At 41.0% G+C, this 25,209-nt stretch overlaps 1 protein-coding gene across 1 annotated transcript in view; it reads left to right on the top strand.

The window, feature by feature from the left end:
• SLC3A1 (solute carrier family 3 (amino acid transporter heavy chain), member 1) overlaps window positions 1-25,209 on the top strand; it is a 69,217-nt gene that overhangs the window by 890 nt on the left and 43,118 nt on the right. The window contains exons 2-5 of the mRNA XM_006882375.1: window positions 419-849; window positions 13,550-13,729; window positions 13,963-14,117; window positions 19,122-19,247. Of these exons, the coding sequence (XP_006882437.1) occupies window positions 419-849; window positions 13,550-13,729; window positions 13,963-14,117; window positions 19,122-19,247 (892 nt within the window). The remainder of the gene's footprint in view (window positions 1-418; window positions 850-13,549; window positions 13,730-13,962; window positions 14,118-19,121; window positions 19,248-25,209) is intronic.

The raw sequence follows: 25,209 nt of genomic DNA, 5'->3' as shown, positions 1-25,209 counted from the left end.
ATCCCCCCACCCCACACACTACATCAACTTTCTAGAAGTGCTCCCAAGTACAGCCAGCCACTTCCTATCCAGAAAAGAGGAAAAGAGACTGAAGGCATCTAGAGTGGAACTAAGATAAAACAAAAAGAGCCTCAGCAGTGTTGCAGTTCCTGACCGTCAGAACTTTGGATTTGTAGGAAGAACAAAGCAAATTTCCTTTGCTCTTGCGAAATCTAGCGTTTGTTTCTTTTCCTTACACTTCGCTAGAGTTTTGGTTTTTTTAAAGCTCCTTCACCTTTATCCTTTCTTCCTTGGCTGAGCAAAGTCCATCCGGGTTTATTTATACGCAAAGCTAATTGCACTACCAAGCGGTTCAGCAAGCCACTTCTCCAACTTTGCTGCCTCTGGGAGCACTCGGAGGGACAAGGGAGGCGTGAAGCAAAGTTGAGGGCCAAGACAAGAGAGACTCCCTCCGAATGAGTGCGAAGGGATGCCGGACAAACAACGGGTTTGTCCAAAACGAAGACATTGTGGAGAGAGTGCCCGATGGAGGCAGCCGGGAGGACAGTCCACAAGCCAGCCCCGTGGCCATCCCCGGCCTGGAAGCGCACGACTTCAAGGGCGCGCAGCCCTATGCGGGGATGCCCAAGGAAGTGCTGCTGCAGTTCTCCAGCCAGGCCCGCTACCGGCTGCCGCGGGAGATCTTCTTCTGGCTCACCGTGGTCTGCGTGCTGGTGCTCATCAGCATCACCATCGCCATCATCGCCCTCTCACCAAAGTGCCTGGACTGGTGGCAGGCGGGGTCCATGTACCAGATCTACCCACGGTCTTTCAGGGACAGTGACCAGGACGGGAACGGAGATCTGAAAGGTGCGTGCCTGGACCTGTGCACAGGGAGGGAGGACTCAGGGAGGGTGGTTTATGACCCCTGGTTCCCTGAACCTCAATTCCTGCGGGAATGTGCAATAAGCACATTCCTCCATGACTAATCAGGTCAGGTTTCTCCTTGTTAATGATATTTTAATAAATACTCAGCTGCTCTTCCCGGTAATGGAGGCTGTTTGCTGGAGGCCTTTGAACCAGAAGTGTTTGGTTTACTGCCCTCGAAGAACATAGACTTGTCCACTAATCAGTGCTGACTTTTCATGTGGCACAGACCTCCTCCTCCAATTGGTTTCCACTATCTTTGTACTTTGTAGCTAAAGTGTCTTAGAGTGACAGTTTAGGGTTACACTCTCAGCCATGGGACTAGCATGACAAGCTGGGAATTTATGAATTAACCAAGTGGAAATATTTTAGGGGAGAAAATGATGTGTTAAGGGGCGAAGGCTGGATTTGCTTATTTTCTCTTTAGCTGCTTCCAGTCAGGCTGCAACTCATGGTCATTCCAGAGCCCTCTGGAGGTGGGCCTCACATGGTGCTGCCTTATATTCAGTAGTGCTTTCCAGAAGGAACTCACCCAGTGTTTCTTCAAAGGTTAGGTCATATGATTGAAGAAGAGGGAAGAAAGATGCAGCAATGAGCTGATCTTTAAGGGAATCAAAGATCATTTCAAATAACAGACCCATATTGTTGAAAATTAGAATAAGATTTTTTTTAAAGTTAAGCTTAGTAATTTCCTGGTTAGTTACTTGGGGAGTGTGCTTATAATTTATCATTCAAGCAAAGATATTTTCATGAGTGAAATTTTGCAGTACACGTAAGGTCTGATCATCCATTTCTGGTTGACCAATTAAAAAAAACCCAAAAACCAAAGTACACTTTAGAATCTAGGTAAAATTATATCTACTTGTCTTTTTGACTTATATTTTTAACTTAACTTGTACACATATAAGTATTTAAGTGATGTTGCATCTGATGGTAATAAAGTTAATTCACAGGTCTAAAAAACCCAGGCAGTATTGCCAGGCTGTATTGCCAACCCGAATGTATGTGGTTTGAATCAGAAAACTCTCTGGAGAATCAGCTATAAATCAGTTCCAACTTATAACCTCCTAGCACCAATAACAAAAAACCTGAAATTTTGCTAGGAAGCAGGCAATAAATCTCAACATCAAGAAGACAGAAATCCTCACCACTGGGCCAATAAGCAACATCATGATGGAAGAAAGATTGAAATTGTCAACAGCTTTGTCTTATTAGGACTGACAGTCAACACCCTTGCCACCAGTAGTCAAGAAATCAAAAGATTTTTAAAAAAATAAATAAAAAGGTTTGTTGCAATGGGAAAGTCTTCTGTCAGGGACCTATCCAAAGTAGTAAAGAGCAATGATGTCTGTTTCAAGACTAAGGTGTGCCTGATTCAGGTCATAGTCTTTTTTTTTTTTTAATTCATTTTAAGGAAAGATTACAGAGACTTAGGGTTTCTAGTCATTCATTGTTGCAGCCATGGTCTTTTCAATCACTTGCTCTGCATCCAAGAGTTGGGCAATAAATAAGGATGACAGAAGAATCTATGTCTTTGAGTTGTAATGTTGAAGAAGAGTACTGAATACTCCATGGGCTCCCAAGAGAACAAATAGGTCTTAAAGAAAGTGAAACCAGAATGCTCCTTGAAGGCAAGGACAGTGAATCTTCTTCTCACATATTTTGGGCATGTTGTTTAGGAGGGAGCGCTGGTGGCCTAGTGGTAAGAACCTGTGCTGCAATCCTAAAAGCAAGCAATTCAAATCCACCTGCCTCTCTACAGGAGAAGGCTGAGCAGTCTCCTCCCATACAATTAACAGCTTCTGAAAACTTGTTGGGAGGTCAGCTATGGGTCGGTTCTGACTCTGTGGTACACAACAATAACATTTCTAAGAAAGGAGCATTATGCTTGAAAATGTGGAGGGTCAGCAAAACAAAGACCCTGATGAGATGAATTGACACAGAGATGACAACAATGGGCTCTAGTATGTCAGAGATGAGGAGAATGGCACAGGATAGGACAGTGTTCATATCTGTTGTTCATATGGTCACTATGAGTCACATGTAATAGCACATAACTACTACAACAACATATAGAAATTACAATATACATAGAAAACCCCAAAAACCTAGCAAGAAAGACTACTGTATCCAGTAGAACAATTCAGCAAAATGTCATGACACAAGATCAACATACAAAAAAATCAGTTGGATTTCTCTATAGCAACCAAGATCACATGTTGTTGTTATGAGCTGTCGAGTCACCTGCAATTCATAGCGACTACATGTACAACAGCCCTAAACCCTGCTCTATCCTGTGCCAATCTCGTTGTCTCTGGCACATCTACCCCCATTACCCCGGTCACTGAATCATTCCATCTCATCGAAGGTCTTCCTCTCTTGTGCTGTCCCTCCATACTTCCAAGTATGACGTCCCTCTCCAAGGACTGGTCACGCCTTGTAATACGTCCAAAGTATGTCAGATGAAGTTTCAGAATCCTTGCCTCCAAGGAACAGCATGGTTTGACCCTCTCTAGGATGAGCTTGTTCATTCTCCTAGCAGTTCATGGTGTATTCAATATTATTCTCCAACACCATAGCTCAAAAGCATCAGTTCTCTTTCTATCGTCCCTAGTCATTGTAAAGCTCTCTGATGCATAGCAAGTAATTGCAAAGACTATGGCCTGTATCAGGCACATGTTAGTCTCCAACTGACATTATTGCTCTTCAGTACTTTGGAGAGGTCTCTAACAACAGACTTTCCCAATGCAATTCATCTTTTAATTTCCTGGTTGCTGGTACCAAGAGGGTTGATTGTGAAGCCAAGTGCTGGTACCAAGAGTGTGATTGTAAAGCTGTCAACAATCTCAGTCTCTTCACCATCTATCATGATGCTGCCAATCATCTCAGTGGTAAGAATCTTTGTTTTCTTGATGTTGAGCTTCAATCCATATTTAAGGCTGCAGTTCTTGACTCTCTGCAGCAAGCTTCGGGTCCTCCTCAGTTTTAGCAAGCAGGTTTGTGTCATCTGCATAATGCAGGTTGTCCATGAGTCTTCCTCCAACCCTGATGCCACATTTCTCCTCATAGAGCCCAGAGTCCCGGATGATCTTTTCTGCATATAGATTGAAAAGGTATGGAGATAGGACACATCCCTGGCATATACCCTTTCCAAATTTGAACCATGCAATATTTCCTTGCTCTGTTCCAACCACTGCCTCCTGATCCAAGTATAGATTTTGCATAAGCATGATCAAGTGTTCTGGAATTCCCATTTTTCTCAGAGTTATCCAGTCTGTTGTAATCCACACAGTCAAATGCCTTTGCATAGTCAATGGAACACAGATAGACATTCCTCTGGTATTCTCTGCTTTCAGCCACGATCCATCTAACATTAGCTACAATATCCCTAGTACCATGACCCCTTCTTAACCCAGTCTGCACTTCTGGAAATTCTCTGTTGATGTGCTGTTTACATCATTTTTGGATAATTTTCAGCAGAACCTTACTTCCATGTGATATTAATGATATTGTTAGATAATTTCCATACTCTGTTGGTCACCTTTCTTTGGAATGGGAACAAATATGATCTATTCCAGTCAGTTGACCAGGTGGTTGTTCTCCAGATTTCTTGGCACAACTTGGTGAGCACATCCAGGGCAGCAAACAGGAAGTAAGAAAAGCAATATCAATTGCAATAGACAACCGCATACTTAGGGATAAACATAACTAGAGACACTAAACAATCTTTATAAAGAAACCTACAAAACACTATAATAAGAAACAAAACAAAGACCTTGATAAATGGAAGACTATACCCTTTTCATGTATTTTTATTCTTGTGAGAGGCCATTGAATCAAGTATGACTCACAACAGCCCTATAAAGAACAGATCTGAACTCTTCCTGTCCTCTGCTATCCTCACAATCTCTGACACACTCAAGCACATTCCTGTAGTCATTGTGTCAGTCCACCTGGCTGAAGGTCTTCCTCTCTTTCACTGTCCCTCCACCTTCCCAAGCATGATATCCCTTTTTAAGGAATAGCCTGTCCAACAACATGTCCAAAGTAGATGAGATGAAGCTTTATCATCTTTGCCTCTAAGAAGCATTCTGGTTGCACATTCTCCAAGAAATATCTGTTTATTCTTTTAGCAGTCCAGGGAATATTTAGTACTCTTCTCCAACACCACCGTTTAAATGCATCATTTTTTTTTTCTCCTGTCATCCTCATTGTTCAGCTCTCAATAGCATAATAAGTGATTGAAAAGGCTATGGTCTGGATCAGGCACACCTTAGTCCTAAAACTAGCATCGTTGTAGCTCATTAATTTGGAGAGGTCCTTGGTTACAGACTTTCTCAGTGTAATACATCTCCTGATGTCCTGACTTCTAGTACCAGGTGTATTGATTGTGGATCCAAGTAAGATGAAGTCTCTGGCAGTTATGGTCTTTTCTCTATCTATCATGATGTTGTCTATCAGTCCAGTGGTGAGAATTGTTTTCTTGACACTGACATGCAATCCATATTGAAGGCTACAGCCTTCGATCTTCTGCAGCAAGTGCTTCAAGCTGTTTGTGTATGGGAAGACTCACTATTGTGAAAGTGACAATTGTGATGAAAAAGCAATATATGGATCCAACACAATGCTAATATGGATACTGATACTATTTTTCAAAGAGAGGAAACATTGGAGCTCTGGTGGCCTAGTAGCAAGGAGCTGCACTGCAGTCCTGAAGGTGTGTAGTTCAAGTCCACCAGATGCTCCACTGGAGAAGGATGGACAGTCTCCTCCTATGCCAGCTGGATCTGACTTGATGGCACACAACAACAACAAAATATAAAATAAACTGTCACCAAAGAAATGGAACATGGAAAAGGCAATTTCCAATTTTATTTGGAAGAGACTCCAAATAAACAAAACTCTGCTTAAAAAAAAAAAGAAAGAAAAAGACAAAGTATGAGGCATCACTTACTCTGGATCTCAGAAACTACTATGCAGTAGTAGTAATTAAAACAACATCGTGCTGGTACTGTGATAGACACGTAGACCAGTGGAATAATGTTGAGAACCGAAAAATCAACTCATTCACCTATGTTCAACTGACTTTTTATAAACAGACAGAATCCATTAAGTGGAGAAACGATAGCCTCTTTGACAAGTGTTGGAAAAACCAGACATCTGTAGAAAACAAACCAAGATTCATAATTTACACCATACACACAAACCAACTCAATGTAGACCTAGGATAATAACTACAAAGATGATTAGTGGGGGGGGGGAAGGAACAAATTTATAAGCCCTAATCTATGGCATGAACAAACTTTCAACCATAACTAAGACTCCACAATCAGGAGAGGATAAAATAGATGAATGGGACAACCTAAAAATCACATCCTGTGTGCATCAGAATACCTCTCCAACACAGTAAAAAGGAAACCCACAAAGTGGAAAAAACTGGACTTGGAATGACATATCTGACAGGGGGCTCATTTCCAAAATCTATAGAATATCCAAGAACCTCAATAAAAAGTAGGTAAACAACTCAGTTGCGACAGGAAAAAAGGCAAATAACCCAATTGCAAAAAAAGGTAGAAGATATGAAAAGACTCTTCATCGAAGAGAATATTCAGATAGTCAACAGATATATGAAGAAATGCTGGAGCTATTAGAGAGATGCAAAAAAAAAAAAAAGTTCAATAAGCCAACAAATAGTAAATGCTCACCGAGGCCCTCAATGTGATGGATCGATTCTGTGAATGGAGTGGTGGAAATGAGTGTGTCTGAGACCGCGAGGTTGGCACAGGATAGAACGGCGTTTAGGGCTCTGTACATGGGGTCGCTATGAGTCGCAAGCGATCAATGGCACATAACAACAACAACAACAACAGGATTTATCCAGGATTAGAACCCTTATGTGTTGCTGGGGGGAGGATAAAATGGAACAATCACTATAGAAATAAGTATGGTGCTTCCTTAGAAGACTGAAAATAGACATAATGTTTGGTCAGCTATTCCACTGCTAGAAATCTGTCTCAAAGTAAACAGACAGGATACAAATAGATGTATGCACGCCCATGTTTATTGCAGTATTTTCACAATAGCAAGGAGATGGAAGCAGTCCAAGGGTCCATCAACAAATAATGGAGAAACAATGGTATATCCACACAATGGAGTATTACGCAGCACTGAAAAACAATGAAAATCTCAAGAAACACTAAAACCACTGTTACAGGATTAAGAGGATTACAGAGTAGTGAGAGTGGAAGAAAGTGGGAGGAATAGAAAGAGAATTGATAGATGAGGAACCCAGCATTGGAACAGGTGAATGGATAGTAATTCTGAAAAGAATGGGAGAGAAGAAATTAGGAATACACCTCAACCAGAAATAGGTAAGTAAACAACCCAATCACAAATTGGTCACAGGATCTGAATAGTCATTTCTCAGAGAAGACATTAAGATGGCAAACACACACATGAACAAATGGCCTGGTGTGAAGATTAATTTGTTATTAGAGTAACAAACTAAACTGGCAGTTTGTTGTGTTTGGGGAGAACAGTGTTCTAAGTGGTAATGCACTTATCTGTCAATTTGCTGTACTAAGATAACTTGTAGGTTGCTGTGTGTGATACTGAACGCTGTGCCACTGGTGTGTCAAATGACATAAGGGTTACCCGTGGTGGACTAGTTTAGTAGACAGACAAGGGATCCGGATTGGCCATCCAATTCTTAAATAACAGGCCTTTTAAAACCCTATGAATATTAGAGGAATGTGGATATGGTCGTGTAGTGGTAGAGCCCAGGTTGTAAGTCTGTTGAAATGAGGAAAAACAATGACAATTGGAACATGGAAGTGCACAGTTTAAAATGCTGAAAAACCAGAAATTGTTAAAAATCAAACTGAACACATGATCATCGACATACTAGGCATTAGTGAGATGAGATGGACCAACTTTGGTCACTTTGAATCAGATAATCATATGGTCTACTATGCCGTGAATGAAAAACAGAAGAATGGTGTTACATTCATAGTCAAAGAGTCGATTTCAAGTTCTATCCTGAAATAAAATATTGAGTGATAGGATAATATCCATACACATACAAGGAAGACCTGTTAACATGACTATTATTCAAATACACACTCCTACATCTAGAGTCAAAGAGGAAGAAACTGGGAATTTTTACCAAATCTTGGATTCTGAAATTGAACAAACATGCAATCAAGATGTATTAACGACAATTAGTGACTGGAATGCAAAAGTTGGAAACAGTGAAGAAGGAATGTTGCTGTTGTCATGTGCTGTTGAGTTGCCTGCTACTGATAGGGACCCTATGTACAACAGCCCTAAACCCTGCTCTATCCTATGCCAGTCGTACTGTCTCCCAACACACCTATCCACATTAACCCAGTCACTAAGTCAATCCACCTCATAGAGGATCTTCCTTTCCTACGCTGTCCCTCTACCCTTCAAAGCATGACGTCTCTCTCCAAGGACCGGTCCCTCCTTGCAACATGTCCAAAGTATGTCAGATGAAGCTTCAGAATCCTTGTCTCCAAGGAACAACCCAGCTTCACCCTCTCCAGGACAAACCTGTTCATTTTCTTAGCAGTCCATGGTATATTTAATTCTCTTCTCCAACACCACAGCTGTCATCCCTAGTCATTATCAAGCTCTCTGATGCATAGCAAGTCATTGCAAAGATCATGGACTATATCAGGTGCACCTTAGTCGCCAGAGTGACATCATTGCTCTTCAGTCTTTGGAGAGGTCTCTAACAGCAGACTTTCCCATTACAATATGTCTTTTGATTTCCTGGTTTCTGGTGCCAAGAGTGTTGACTGTGGAGCCAAGCAAACTAAAGCTGTTAACAGTCTCAGTCTCTTCACCATCCTTCATGATGCTGCCAATTGGCCCAGTAGTGAGAATCTTTGTTTTCTTGATATTGAGCCTCAATCCATATTGAAGGCTGCATTCATTGACCTTCTGCAGCAAGTGCTTCATGTCCTCCTCAGTTTCAGCAAGCAAGGTTGTGTCATCTGCATAACACAGATTGTTGATGAGTTTTCCTCCAATCCTGATGCCACATTTCTCCTCATAGAGCCCAGCCTCCCAGATAATCTGTTCTGCAGAAACTCATGTTTATTGCTGCATTATTCACAATAGCAAGGACATGGAAGGAACCCAAGAGTCCAGCAACAAATGAATGGATAGAGAAACTATGGTATATCCACACAATGGAATACTATGCAGCACTGAAAAACAATGACATAGTGAAACATTACATAACATGAGGGAGCCTTGAGGACATTATGCTAAGTAAAATATCTCAGTCAGTCACAAAAGGAGAAATACTGCATAACACCACTGTTATAAAATATGACGGGCATAGGGCGTTGGTGAACGAATGGGGAAAGAATGGATATATAATGAACACTGCATTAGAACAGAGAGGGAAGAACTATCTGAAAGGAATATATGATTATGCATTATATGTATGAGAACAGTCTGGAAGTAGGGGCATATAGAGGGTGGACTGGGGAGGGAGAAGAGAGGGAGAGAGAGATAATATGCAACAATGAATAAAAAAAGGGAGGGAATACTTGGGATTTTAAGTACCTCTCAGGATAAGGCAACATGTTAGGAGAAGGAGAAAAACCTCTTAAAGAGAAAAAAGTGTAGTGTAAAAGAAAGATATGAGTGATGCATCTAACCAATTGGTACAGGATGTGCATAAGGGAATGAAGGGGACAGAAGGATCAATAAATCTGACTTAATTGGTGAATGAAAAGCTAATTTTCTTATAAATACCCACTCAAATAAAAAAATGTACATTTTTGAAACCATTTTTTAAATATATAAAAAAATTTTCAAAAAAAATTTCATTGCTATGAGTAACTAACATAAAATATTAAGAAAAGGGATAACTTTCTTTTCCCCCTATTACGGAACCTGATGCTGTTGAGTTGGCCATAGATGACTATGTGTTGGGGCAGAACTGTATTGTATGGGGTTTTCAGTGACTGATACTTTTCCTTTTCTTTTTTCCCCCCTCTTCATGTCATCCTTGCACAGGGACCATGCTAAGCTTCTCTGTATTGTTTCAATTTTAGTATATGTGCTGCTGAAGTGAGCACATTCAGTGACTAATTTTTTTTCAAAGCAATCAGCAGGTCTTTCTCCCAGGGTACCTCTGGGTAGACTTGAACCATCAACCTTTCTGTTAGCAGTTAAATGAATTGAGTGATTGAGTGTTTCCTCCAGCCAGGGGCTTCTCATTGTACAGAGTTGTTGCATTTTTGGCTCACAGCAAACCTACAAGATAAGAGTAAAATTGCTCCATAGGATTTCCAGGCTGCAGTCTTTATGGAAGCCTATTGTCACGTTTTTCTCCCACAGAGCAGCCGGCAGGTTCAAATCACCAGTCTTTCAGGTTGGCAGCTTGGCACTTAGCCACTGTGCTATCAGGCTGTTTTCTTTTGCACTTGACATTCAAAAATCCTCTGTGTGTTTTACATTATAGTCCATTGCATCTCACACCAATTACATCTCAAGAGCTCAGTATCTACATGTGGGTGGTGGCTGTTGTACAGTGTAGACCCTGTCCTGTGCTTGTTGCGAGCAAAAATTGAGTGTGATTCTTCTTAACCCTTGCCATTTAGTCCAGCACCTGGACCAGCTCAAAAGTCATATGTAGAGTAAATTAATCATACTATTGAGATTGTTAACTGTCACTGTCCCTTTGCTGGCTATGAACAGCAACACCCTGATGAGGGTAAGCACAACAGAGACACACCATTCTGGGAGCTATCCAGAGAGTCAATCCAGCTCAACTTTATTGGGGGTTGCAGCACACTTAAATACCAGCAAGTAAACAGGAAGACAGGATAGGGTGGGCTTGCAGATGTGGCACATGCGGGTTGGAGAGAACCTCAGCCTCGTGCAGACTACTCCCAGCTCAATAGATGTAGCAGTCATCTTCCCAGGTGGCAAGCTTCCTCAAGCCAGTATGGCCAAACACAGGAGAGCTTTCTGTACCTTTTATTAAAGGCCATTGGGAGGCTTGCCCTTATCTGGAGTTAGGCAATCTGTCCTGGCCAGAGGCCCTCCCTCCCTCCCCAACATTCCCCAATAGTTAACAATTTCTTCTTGCTCTGTTACGCAATCAACACACCTGGTACCAACAGTCGGGGAAAAAACAAGAGACGAGTTGCATTGGGAAAGTGTGCTGACAGGGATCTCTCCAAAATGCTAAAGAGTAATGATGTCAGTCTGGAGACCAAGGTGAGCTTAATCCAGGTCACGGTCTTTCATTTACTTGCTTTGTATTAGATAGTAGGACAATAAGTAAGGGTGACAGAAAAAGACTTGATGCCTTTGAGTTGTGGTGCTGGAAAGAGCATTGAGCAATACCATGGACTGCGATGGGAATAAACAGATCTGTCCTGGAGAGTGTGAAACCAAGTCACTCTTTGGATGCAAGGATTTTTAAAATTCCATCTCACATATTTTGGACATGCTTCCAGGAGGTACCAGTCCTTGGAGAAGAACATCATGCTATAAAGGGTAGAGGGTCAGTGCAGGAAAAGAAGACCCTGGATGAGATGAATTGGCACAATGACTGTGGTAGTGGGGGCAGATGTGCTGGTGACACAGTGAGATTGGCTTGGTATAGAGCAGAGTTCAGAGCTACTGTGCTTTTTTTCTTGTTGTGTGCCATGGAATTTGCAAAGGAGATTGCCCCTCCTTCTCCAGTGGAGCATCTGGTGGATTCGAACTGTATGCTTTTGGGATTGCAGTGCAGCTTCTTGCCACTATGCCACCAGTGCTTCCTAGAACTATTGTTCTTTAGATTGCTAAGTCGAAGTTTACTTGACGGCACATAACAACCACCCCCACCACAAACTATTATAGTCTTGCTTTTAAATATAAAATATAAATAATTTACTGACATATTTTATATGTTAACTATCTATATTAATAAGGAGCCATGTCAGCACAGTGATTAAGTGTTAAATTACATGATAGCAGTTTGCAGCCACCAGCTGCTCCACATGGCAGTTAACGATTATAGCCTTGCTTCCAAATTCTAATCTTGTTTCTTTCTTCTGGTCTGCTACACATTTGCTATGAGTCGGAATGGATTTATGGTAACAGGGTTGTTCATTTGCTTTTAATTTGTTCAACCAATGTTAAAGATCAAAGGTCTTTCCTTGAAAACTATTTTGTTTTGGTTTTTATTCTTATTCTTTTTATTATGTTAGTTTATTACAAAATTTGAATACATTGTTTTTCTTACCAGATTTTTTCCAATTTCCCTCACCCTCCCGTCAAATTGTACACCCCCATGTTTAATACCCCCTCCACCCATCCTCATCCTTCTGCTTCCACTCTCCCCCCTTAGATCCTCATATTCATTCTACAATAATAATTTTATACAATATTTGTCCTTGCGGGACCGCATTAGTTCACTTAGCATAATGCTCTCCAGTCCCTCCCAAGTTAGCTAATAATTACAAAATCATTGCTCCTACATGCTGCATAGTGTGTACATATGTGTGAATATGTACCATTATCTTTCAATTCATTCGATTGTGGTTGGACATCTGGACTGTTTCCATGTTCTTGCAATGGTGAATAATGCTGCTATGAACATTGATGTACAAATCTTCATTTGTCCCTCAGTTCTCTTTTTCTCAGGGTAATTCCAAGCAGTGAAATAGCTGGGTCATATGGAATTTCTATGTTCAGCTTTTTTGAGAAAACACCAAACTGCCTTCCAGAATGATTGCACCATTTCACAATCCCACCAATGATACATAAGAGTTCCTATCTCACCACACATCCTCTCCAACATTTATTACTTGCTTTCCTGTTAAACTTTGCCACTTTTACTGGAGTGAGATGGTATCTCATTATGGTTTTGATTGGTATATCTCTTATCGCCAGTGATTTTGAGCATTTCTTCATATGTCTGTTGGCCATTTGAATATCTTCTTCTGTGAAAATTCTTTCCATGTCTTTTGCCCATTTTGTAATCGGGTTATCAGTCTTTTTCTTGTGGCGGCCCAGGAGTATTCTGTAACCTTTTGTTATGAAACTCTTGTCTGAGATGGTGTTACCAAATGCTTGTTCTAGTTGGTAGGTTTTCTTTTCATCTTGCTAGAAAATGGTTTTGATGCTCACAGGGATTTAATCTTTAGAAGGTCCTATTCATCAATTTTATCCTCTTCAGAATGTGCATTTATGGCTGTTTTTGGCATTCTCTTAGTACTGCACACTAGGGCTTCTAAGCTTGATCCAGTTTGTCTCTTATGAACTTTATGGTTTGGGGCTTTACTCCCAGGTCTTTGATTTACTGCCAGAACTGAGTTGATTTTGTGTGTGGTGTGAGATGTGGATCCTGCTTCAGCTTTCTACAGGTGGAAGTCCAGTTTTGTCAGCATCATTTGTTGATGAGGTTGCTTGAAGATTATTTTGTTATTAGTTGTGGAGATAGAACTTGCTATTTGAATTTTATTCAGTTTGAACACTTTTCCAAATATTCCGGGCTTCAATATAAATACCACCATAGAGAAATCTGTTTTCTTTAAAATTTTTCAGTTACATTAAAAACAAGCCAAAAACTCTAGGGGTTTTTTGTGACCTTGGCTTTTTTCTTCAGGTATTCAAGAGAAACTGGACTATATTACAAATTTAAACATAAAAACAGTTTGGATTACTTCACTGTATAAATCATCCCTTAAAGATTTTCGACAAGGTGTTGTGGATTTTCGAGAAATTGATCCCATTTTTGGAACAATGAAAGATTTTGAGAATCTAGTTGCAGCTATACATGATAAAGGTAAATTAAAAGGAAAGTGGGCAGCACAGGGTGGGGAGTGGGAGTTAAGAAAATGATTTCTCCCCTCAACTAGTGCTGGACCCAGACCGGTGAACCTGTGCTCATTGAAGCTGGTGGACTAGTTGGGGGTGGGGGGGAATTTTATCCAAGTAATTATATAAAACACAGCTTTTCTTTATTTTTGATTGTCGGTCTAATATATTTCTAACATCTGCAATGTTCTCATTCATAAGGCCTAAAATTAATAATCGACTTCATACCAAACCACACCAGTGATAAGCATGCTTGGTTTCAATTAAGTCGGAACCGTACGGGAAAGTATACTGATTATTATGTCTGGCATGATTGTTCCCACGTCAATGGTGTGACCACCCCACCCAACAACTGGGTAAGTATTAACTTGGCTGACTTAGGATGCAGAAATGGGCATATCATAAACAGTTCAAACTCAGTTGCCATCGAGAAAGAACTGACTTGTCGGTGCCCCTCCACTGGGTTTCCAAGACTCTGACTCAAAAGGGTAGACATTACACATCTTTCTCCCGTGGAGCTGCTGGGGGAGGAAAACTGCCAGGGCTGTGAAGCTTTTGGTTTAGCAGTTCAACTCCCTGTGGACTAGGCCCCCTGAGCTCTATGTCATAAGAGACTAGACTGGTTATTTATAAATTTTTTTGAGGGAAAAACATACTGTTGTTGTATGTGCCATTAAGTCACCCACTAACAGTGACCATATGTACAATAGCTCTGAACTTGCCCTGTCCTGAGCCAGTCTCACTGTCTCTGACACACCTCCAATACCCCAGTTACTGTAGCAATCTCTCTCATCCAGGGTCTCTTCTGCTCTATCTGTCCACCATTCCAAGCATGATGTCCTTCTTCAAGGACTGGTCCCTCTTGGCAACATGCCCAAAGATGGAGCTTTAAATTCCTAGCTTAAAAAAAATCTTTTTGTTTCTAGTCTCCAAGGAGAAACTTGGTTTTACCCTTTCCAATTCAGACCTGTTTGTTTTTTTGGTGGTCCATGATATGTTCAATACTTTTCTGCAGCACCACACTCAAAAGCGTTGATTCTTCTGCCATTCTTAGTCCTTGTCCAGTTCTCTGATCCATAGCAAGCAATTGTGAAGACCGTAGCCTGGAACAGACGCACCTTAGACTGACGTCATTATTTCTTAGCACTTTAGAGAGGTCCCTGACAGCAGTATAGGAAAGAAAACATTTTTCCAAAGAAATAAAAATAAAATGCCCAAGCTTCTCCTGTCATTTAGAAGTCTGCTTTCTGGAAAATCAAAACCAGCCTCTGGTCTTCATTAGCCTCTCCTTCCCCATTTCCTTCACTTCCCACTTGGTATAATGTAGACTCCTTCTTCTTGTTGTTGTTGTTGTTATGTGCCATCGAGTTGCTTGCGACTCATAGAGAACCTATATACAAGAGCCCTAAACGCTATTCTATCCTGTGCCAACCTAGCCATCTCAAACACATTCATTGCCACCACTCCACTCACAGAATTGATCCATCTCATCGAGGGTCTTCCTCTCCTGCGCCGTCCCTCCACTCTCCCAAACATGATTTCCCTCTCCAAGGACCTGTCCCTCTTTGCAACATGCCCAAAGTATGTCCAACAAAGCTTCAGAATCCTGGACTCCAAGGAGCATTCTGGCTTCACCCTCTCCAGGACAAACTTGTTTGTTCTCATAGAAGTCCATGGTATATTCAACACTCTTCTCCAGCACCACAGTTCAAAGGCATCAATTCTCTTTCTATCATCCCTATTCACTGTCCAACTCTCCACTGCATAGCACGTAATTGCAGACCATAGCCTGGATCAGGTGCACCTTAGTCTCCAGCCTGACATCATTGCTCTTCAGTACTCTTGAGAGGTCCCTCAAGCTGACTTTCCCAATGCAATTTGTCTCCTGATTTCTTGGCTGCTGTTATCAAGAGTGTTGACTGTGGAACAAAGTAAACTAAAACTGTTAACTATCTCAATCTCTTCACCATCCATACTGATGCTGCCAATTGGCCCAGTGGGGAGAATCTTTGTTTTCTTGATATTGAGTTTCAGTCCATATTGAAGACTGCAGTCCTTGACTTTCTGCAGCAAGTGCTTCAGGTCCTCCTCAGTTTCAGCAAGCAGGGTTGTGTCATCCGCATAACGCAGGTTGTTGATGATTCTTCCACCAATCCTGATGCCACATTCCTCCTCGTACAGCCCAGCATCTCAGATGATCTGTTCTGCATACACATTGAAAAGGTATGGGGACAAAATACATCCCTGACAGACCCCCTTCCTGATTTTGAACCATCCAGTGTCCCCCTGCTCTGTTCTGACGACTGCCTCTTGGTTCAAGTATAGGTTTCGCATTAGCACAATCAAATGTTCTGGGATTCCCATTCTTCTCAGAGTCAGCCATAGCTTGTTGTGATCAGCACAGTTAAAAGCCTTTGCATAGTCAATGAAGCACAGGTAGACATTCTTCTGGTATTCTTTGCTTTTTGCCAAGATCCATCTTACATTAGCTATAATATCCCTAGTACCATGAGCTCTTCTAAATCCAGCCTGCACATCTGGCAGTTCTCTGTTGACATATTGTTTCAAACGTTTTTGGATAATTTTCAGCAGAATCTTGCTTGCATGTGATATCAATGATATCGTTCGATAATTTCCACACTCTGTTGGGTCACCTTTCTTAGGAATGGGAACAAACATCGATCTCTTCCAGTCAGTTGGCCAGCTGGCTGTCCTCCAGATTTTCTGGCACAACTTAGCACATCCAGGGCAGCAACTGTTTGTTGAAATAAATCAATTGGTATGCTATCAACTCCTGGAGCCTTGTTTTTAGCCAATTTCTTTAGAGCAACTTGAACTTCCTCCTTCATCATCATAGGCTCTTGTTCATATGTTATTTCATGAAATTCCTGTGTCAGCCAATTCCTTCTGATACAGTGACTCTGTGTACTCTTTCCATCTTCTTTTGATACTTCCTGGATCATTTAACATTCTACCCAAACTATCCTTAAGTATTGCCACCCTTGGCTTGAATTTGTTTTTCAGCTCCTTCAGCTTAGGAAACACTGAGCGAGTTTGGCCCTTTTGATTTTCTGACTCCACCTCTGCACATTTCATTATAGTATCTTGCTTTGTCGTCCTGAGCTGCCTTTTGAGATTTTCTGTTCAGCTCTTTGATTTCTTGATTTCTTCCTTTAGCTTTGGCTGCTCAGCACTCTAATGCAATATTCAGAGTCTCATCTGACATCCATCTTGCTCTTATTTTCTTCTTCAGCCTTTGTAATGAACTTTTGCATTCTTCATGGACAGCAGTGGGCTCACCCCTAAATTAAGCATTTGAGCTTTTGACACTGTTAAAACTATCTATGTACACCTCCCATGACCTTCACCAGACCTGCTCCACTACCTTGAATTTTATTCTCAGATAAAGCCTTTTCTTTTGGTTCCATTTATACTATATATGCTATTCATATTTGGAAAAAGATATTATGTAGCTGCTCATGTTGTGTACTTTATCTGAGGAGTGTCATACACATGTATTGCCTTCTGCAATAACCTTTTTTCACTCCTTGTTTCTTATACTGTACATCAGACATTGTCACTGTTGTGTAGTATTCTAATGTGTGAATGCTCCGTGGTTTATTTATCGGCTTTTCAGTTGGTGGACATTGAGATGTTAACAGCTCTCTACTAATATAACAATTCTGTCAATTCCTGGTGTACACATGCAAAGACTTTTTAAGGCAAATAACGAGGTATGAAGTAGCCAGGTCTATAGGATCCTGTGTGTCTTGCTCCACAAGATAATGCCAAATTGATTTCCAAGGTGATTGCACCTCTCCAGCAGTATAAAAATCATATTCTCACTAATTCCCTCTATTCCCATTTTGTCATTTAAGTAAATATACTACAGCATCACACTGAGAATGATTTTACATTTGTCCAGTTACACGTGGTATTGAGCATCTTTTCGTATTAATGTATTTTGTGCTTTCATTGCTCTGAAACGTGTGTTGTTTATGGTTTCTCTCCTTAGTTTCCTTCTGAATCATTTTTACCTGAAAGTGTTTGGTGGAGTTCATTTTGTGTTCTGGATACTGATCCTTTGATGGTTGTTTATATCTAGATCTATATTGCAAATATCTTATCCTAGGTTTGTGCACACAGGGCAAGTGTTGGACTGGTGAGAGTGCTTCCTTCCTAGGCAGCACTTACTACTTATCTTCAGTCAGTTGTTATCTTCAATCGGGAAAAGAAAACAAGATTTCTCCAATCCAAGCAGTAACCAGGTCCGACCAGGTTTATCATCCGAGATCAGAAGAGATCAGACTCATTCAGGGTGGTATGGTAGACAAAACCAGATTTCTAGAAAATCCTCCAGCTTTAAAATATTGCCCAGACACTTTCTTTGGCATGAAATAAACAAAAGACCTAAGTTGGGGTCCCAAGGACCACTCACATGTAAGGAACTACAGAGGAGACTGAGGAGTGGTCACCAGAGATGTAGGAGGAGGACAGCCAGAAAAGTTGGGGCCTGGAACAGTGATGTAACCATTTCTAGAAGACGCACCTCAAGAGGCTGGAGCACGTCAGAGGAGAACCTCAGGCCTTACCTTACAGGTTTGGGTTAGTTTTTTAGTGTCATGAGTACCAAGCATCTCTGGTGGTATTTTTCTAACCAAAAGGTTGGTGGGTCAAGCCCACCGACTAGCCACTCCATGAAGAGAGATAGGCAGTCTCCACCTGTGAAGACCTGACCTTAGGAAGCTCGACAGGTGGTTGCTATGAGTCAGACATTGACTTAGCTGCAGTGTGTGTGTGTGTGTGTGTGTGTGTGTGTGTGTGTGTGTGTGAGAGAGAGAGAGAGAGAGAGAGAGAGAGAGAGGGAGAGAAAGAGAGAGAGATTGAGATTTTTTTTAAATTATTGAGGACAAGTAGAGTTTTAGAGTTAATTCTTATAACAATCAAGGATAAAGTTAAATTATTCACATTGTGCATTCAAATTCCAAGACCATTTTTTTCTCTCAAATTGACCACTTTTCTTCAGAAACAGGAGTCTATCACTACATAGAAATGTGAAGAAGACATGTTAGAAATAGGTGACCCTTCAGTTGACTGTGTTCTGAATCTGAGAACATTGTTTTTGCTATTGTGATTCTTAGAAACAAGATCTATTGTATATATCTGTCTACCCACCCTGTGGGTATTTGGCCAGGGCATGCCACCTCACAGAGTCAATTTAGCCTAGTGTTCTTCTTAGAAGGAAAATGCACAGGTTATAAGCTCCTGTCTGCACAAAGTCAGGGGTAATCATTATTTCTTAGTGGACACTGTCATCATGTGAATAATACTGACTGATGGGCTGTTTCTTTGTTTGCTAGGTAAGTGTATATGGGAATTCCAGTTGGCACTTTGATGAAGTACGAAAGCAGTGTTATTTTCATCAGTTTCTGAAAGAGCAACCAGATTTGAATTTCTACAATCCTGACGTTCAAGAAGAAATAAAAGTGAGTATAAACACCCCCACAGACTTCTCTATTACATGGAGATTCAAGTGGTTACTTGCAACACTTCTTTATGTTGAACAATAATTATGTAAACAAAAACAAGTAGTGTTATTAAATTACAGGATTAAAGTGTATGACGCGCACACAGGCTCCCAGACATGGGCTTCCTCCTTAGTCTAACCCAGGATAATTGGAATGACAGTGGAATGGGAACCCTGCTTCCTTAACTCTTAGTTGGCCCTGACATGAGTCAAAGCATAGAGTCAGGGGTCTGGCACTGTCTGGGCCCAGCCCCACCTCTGGCTGCTGTGAGCCTCTTTGCCTTTTACTTGATCTTGTACCTATGAAACACAGCTAGTGCCAGTTGATATTTCATAAGGCTGTTTTGAAAATTAAATTAAGTACCCATGCACAACACTTGGTATTCATTCAATAAACATTAACTTATTTCTTACTCTGTGACAGGTCCTCTCTTTAGCTCTGGGAATGGAGTAGAGAAGGAAAGAAGTCCTGCCTATATGGGTTTCCATACGCTGAGGGCAAAGTTGTCAGTTAACTATGTAGTGTGTCTGCTGGTAGTGTGTGCTGAAAAAGTTAAGGGGAAGTTGCTCTTATGCACAGGGGGCCTGGTCGAGGGGGTCCTGTGATGAGGTCAGTGTGTTCAAAGACTTAAAGTTTGAAATGGAACACATGAGCATCTGGAGAAGAGAAGGTCAAGTGAAGGAGGAAACAAATGCAGCATGCTCTGCGTCACAGTGTGTTTTGGACATAGTGCATTTCAGAACAAACACGGAGGACAGTATGCAGGGCTACCAGATTTAACAATCAAAATCACGGGTTATTTTGGGTTTCAGATAAACAATTGATAATGCAATATTTGTGATATACTTACACGAGAAATTATCCATCGCTGTCTGAAATTCAGATTGATGTTGTTGCTTGTGTGTACCTTTGAGTTGGAACAGACTCACAGTTGACCCTTCTGTGGGTTTTCAGAGGCAGATGTTGTTGTTAGGTGCCATTGAGCCGAGTATAAATGATAGTGACTCTATGAACAACAGATCGGAACCTTGTCCCTATCCTGTGCCATCTCACAATCTCTGCTACACTTAAGCCTGTTGTTGTCGTCACTGTGTCAGGCCACCTGGTGGGAATCTTCCTCTTCTTCACCTTTCCAAGCACGATATCCCTCTCCAAGAAACAGCCTCTCTTAAGACCATGCTAAGAAAGGATGTTGCCTCAGATGGAACTAAAGAATCTGAGCTTTCTCTTGCAATCCTGTGAGTGTGTCTAGAATGAAGTGAGGAGAGCCAGGTAGCTGAAATCTGGGAAGTTAGTGGTTAAGTGGGGTGTGAATATCATTGTGAAGAACACCTCCTGTGCTGCTAAGATGTCTCTGTGGTTCCCTAGAGAGGAGATGGCTGGTGTCACAATGAGAATGAGAGGACGAGTCCAAAGCCACCACCACAACATGTGTGAGATCATTGGGGTGTGGTGGCATTTACAATACGTACATATGAGTCACAGTGAGGATTAGCCATTGCTGTTGTTCCCTCATTGGCCGTGCTCTGAGGGTAACTCATCAGGGAGGAAGACTGGACAATGGGGCTACGGGCCCCTTTCTACAGTTCATGTTGCCTAGTTATGGATAGATATAAAGGGTCATATGTACAGGACTCTATTTTACATTCCAGATATTTAACAAAACATTTTAAATTGTGAAATAGTAAAATAATTCAAAGAGTTGTTTAATGGTTACCATTCACTTGAATCAAGGTTATACATTAGTTAAACAATATTCAATAAAATGCAACTTTCTTCTTTCTCACAGAGGAATAAGCATAGGTTGACTGAACACGTAGACTCTAGTCTGACGGGCTTTGCTCATGAATGGAGGCTTCTTCCTCCATTCTTAACCAGACAGTTATCAGACTGGGTGGCTGGACAAAGGCAAGCTGAGAGTCTTCAGGATCTTCGGTGAGAGGTGATGAAAGCCACAGCAAAGTGACAGTGATTAGGTTGGTTCTGGATCCCTGTCTATTGAAGTATTACAATAAACAGAAGACTGACTTTGCACACGATGCTGTCCAACCATGCACAGCTGGGGATATCATTCTTCTCAAAGCCTCCCCTGTGCCAAGCTCCAAATGGGAGATATGAACTGATTGAGATAATTTTCAAACTTAGAAAAGTCATAGCTGCAGCAACTGGTAAACCTTGTTCCTGACCTGGAGAATCCAGGAGTTGTGGCGGGCTCCTCCCACGTAGCCCAGCCCCTGCAGGAGCTCACTGCCTCAGGGCACAGTGACCAGAAGCCCCCAGGGAGAGTTACATGTGTGCTTTCTCCGGTACAGAGACTTTTCTAAGTTTCCTCAAGTGGTGTGTCAGGTTTCACTGCTGGTGTTGACGAAGTAGCTTGAAAGAACTGGAGTAAAGGTCTTTTACTTTATCCTGAAGGTTTATTTTCCCAAGGACTTTATTATCTTCTCAGCAGCTAAACCTTAAATGGAATGTCCTTAGCAATCCACCGCATCATTTTGTAAACTCTTTCAGAAGATGTATCATTGTCATATTTTGAGGAACTGTGGACCTAAAATCTAATTTCCAGAGAAAACTTCTGATATTATATGCTAATTAAGACCACATGAAGTAAATATTCCTCTTTGGTAGAAGATATAAGAAATATTTTTCTGAATTTACTAATTCTTAAATATGCTTAATAGTCTGATTTTTAAAAAATCAGATTAAGCTGTATTAATAAAACATTAACATATAGTCAATCAATCAGTCAATCACCAGACTGATATAAAGGGCTTTGTTAGAAATGGGAGCATCTCTCTTCATTCTTAAGCAGACAGAACTCTACAGAAAATCATCAAACTAACCAAAGGCTTTGTCCAGGAATGGGGGCTTCTTCCCCCATTCTTGACTAGATGGAGTTTTGAAAAGTTACCAGAAAACCAGTACTCACACAAAAACAGGCATCCTCACAGTGATTTACCCTAATCAGAAGAATCACTTCAAGCCAGACTCATACAGCCTGGTATGCCTATAAGATGACAGAAAGTGCTGTGACATTCAACAAACAGGAGATAACCTTAAGCACATCTACCCAAATCAGGAAAGCACTTGATCATACAGCCTTACGGCTGATTTACCTGAACCAGAAAAGTAAAGCACTCAAAACCAGACCAGAAAGCACTGGTGATTCAATCAGAGTGAAAGTGATGGAAGTCTCTGGAGGTCAAAATAAAAAACAGCAAAAATTGCTTGGCATCCCTGCTTAAGAGTTTCTAAGTCTTCCCTCCCTGCTCATGGTGTCCATGCAGCTGGAAGGATTTTTCACCAGGAAGATTCCCAGTATTATTCCAGCAAAGTCTCCAACTCTGTAACCAGAAAATGACTACATTCTTTTTCTGTCACAATAAGTCAACTGAGTAGAGACAAGGATTGAATCTCTTACTCAGACACTGGGGATCAGAGATCACCAGGAACAGCTGAGATGCCTTACAGATCATTTTCTGACATCTTGGAATCAAACCAGACCTTTAAATGGGGTGGCCAAAGGGAGTAGGTAAGGAAAAAAATGAGGGAAATGTACAGCAGGGAATTGTCCAGAGATCTGATAAGTTCCTTTGCCCCATGAAGTCTCTTCCTGTGATGGCTGTCGGGCATACTGGGTTTGACATTCACGGCAGACAGTTATCAGATTTCTTTGCTGATGATGCATTCTTCAAGCATTTTTCTCAGATTTGTTTGGGTTGGGTGTTTGTTGTTTTTTTCCTCTCTTTTTATTCATTTTTATAGCTCTGATCTCTAGAAGAATTCTTTTAAAGAAAAAAAAGTCAGGATGACTTGGTCCCAAAGCCTTAGCTCCCGGAATAATAGTTTCACAGTTTTAATCAAGTTAAATGACAACTTCCTACCTTCCTAAACTTGGGCAACTGTCTGAGCAATCAGGTGAAAGGATCTTACGTAGGCAACTTTCACTGTCATCTTAAATGTATAAACTGTGTCTGAGCTCTTGCCACCATCACTATGTTGTTGTTGGTGTGTGCTGTCAAGTTAGAACAGACTTCTAGCTGACACTCAAGCAGATTTGCAAAAGCTGTGCATACATGGGAGGAGATTGCCCAGTTTTCTCTCACAGAGTGGTTTGTGGATTCAAACTACATACCTGTGAGTTGGCAGCACAACTCCTTACTACTAGGTTACCAAGAGCTCCAAGTAGCACTTTATCACCACTAATTCCAGAACATTTTCATGGCTTTACAAAGAAGTCTCAGACTCATTAGGTGTCATTCCCTTGGCCTCCTTCCTCCAGCACTTTGGCAGCTACCAAAATCTTTATACATTTACCTGTTCTGGACACATCATATAAGTGGAATCATATAATATGTGGCATTTGTGATAGCTTCTTTTATTAGCATACTGCTTTCAAGATTCATCCATACTTTAACTTGTGCTAATATTTAATATCTTTTTTATGGACAAATAATATTTTATTGCCAGGAAGTAGCATAGGAAGCTCGGTGGGTTTGAAGTCTTACTCACTAGAAGGTGAAGTGCAGAGTTCTGGTTCAAAAGCAAGGCTCTCTCTGTTAGCTCTGTAAGCTGCTTGTCTGTTCAGCTGCTGCTTCCTGGTTCACGGGAGAATTCTGTGGAGTCTGGCATCAATTTTACCCCAACTTTCTTTCTACTTGATTGTTTAATCTCTTTATCTCAAAAGAGATTGACTAAATGTACAGCCTACACTAACTATGTCTCGTTAGCATGACAAAGACAGTCCTTTCCCAAATGGCATTATAACCATAAATTTAGAGATGAGGATTTGCAACAAGTTTTTTGTTTTGTGTTTGTTTTTATTTGGAGGGGAGGATTTACAAGTCAATCCATAACAGGATTAACTTTTCCCTTTGCATGTGAGTATCTAGTTGTCTCAGCATCATTTGTTACAAAGACTCTTCTGATCATAAACGTGTGATTTATTTCTGGACTCTCAATTCTGTTCCATTCATATGTATGTTTTTCTGAATTTCAATGCCACGATATCTTGATTTCTGTAGATATGAAATAAATTTTGAAATTGAGACATGTGAGTTTCCAATTATATTCTTTCTCAGGATTGGTTAGATATTCTGAAGTCTGGCATTTCCAGGTGCATTTTAGGATCAACCTGTTAATTTCTGCCAAGAAGCTGGTTAGGATTTTGTTAGGATTGTGAATCTGCGGGTCTTGTGGGATCTTAACAATACTAAGTCTTCTGATCCATGAACGCAGGCTGCCTGTGTGTTTATTTTTTCTTGTTGTACTTTTTCTTTTCAGCAGGCAAGCTTGTAATTTTTTTTAAATGCTAAATTTATTCCTGTAGACCCATTAGTCTTAAGATCTTATATATTGTGTCTGATTTCCAGGAGTAGAGTTGTTCTCTAGATGAAATGGCACTGTTAAAGACGCAGGCACAGTTGAGGAGGCTTTTACCTGATGATTGAGGAGATGTGGTCAGCTAACATAACTAAGGGATACTAGAAACTTCACCAGTGAAGTTGTGACTCTTGTTCATCGCCAGAGACCATTTACACATCCACTCTCCTTCAAGCCCTCCAACCCCGGGGGGGTGGGGGGGTGCTTTACCAGCATCACTCCAGGTAATGCTTGGAACAAGTGTGACTTTTGATCTTTTGTGATTATTTTATAAAGAAGAAATCTGAGATTTAGAAAGATAAAGTGACCCACCGTGAGGGTGACAGAGTAGGGCCCAAGCTCAGTCGCTGGTGCTGTGCAGCTCACACTCTTGACAACAGCTCCACACCCGTTTTGAAGCCAACTGTTTCTCTGTGCTTCACATTTCCCTACACATCTTCACCCACTCCGATTTATTTAAATTTGTTCTTTTTTTCAGGTGGTGATTTTTTCTGTGTAGAAATGTTTAGACAGTGTGATACAGCTTGCCAAAAAGTGC

This window comes from Elephantulus edwardii, unplaced genomic scaffold (genome assembly GCF_000299155.1).
Source record: "Elephantulus edwardii isolate Elephantulus edwardi_28Jun2011 unplaced genomic scaffold, EleEdw1.0 scaffold00019, whole genome shotgun sequence".
NCBI lineage: Eukaryota > Metazoa > Chordata > Mammalia > Macroscelidea > Macroscelididae > Elephantulus > Elephantulus edwardii.
Note: the sequence above shows the minus strand (reverse complement) of the source record. Positions and strands in the feature narration are given on the sequence as shown.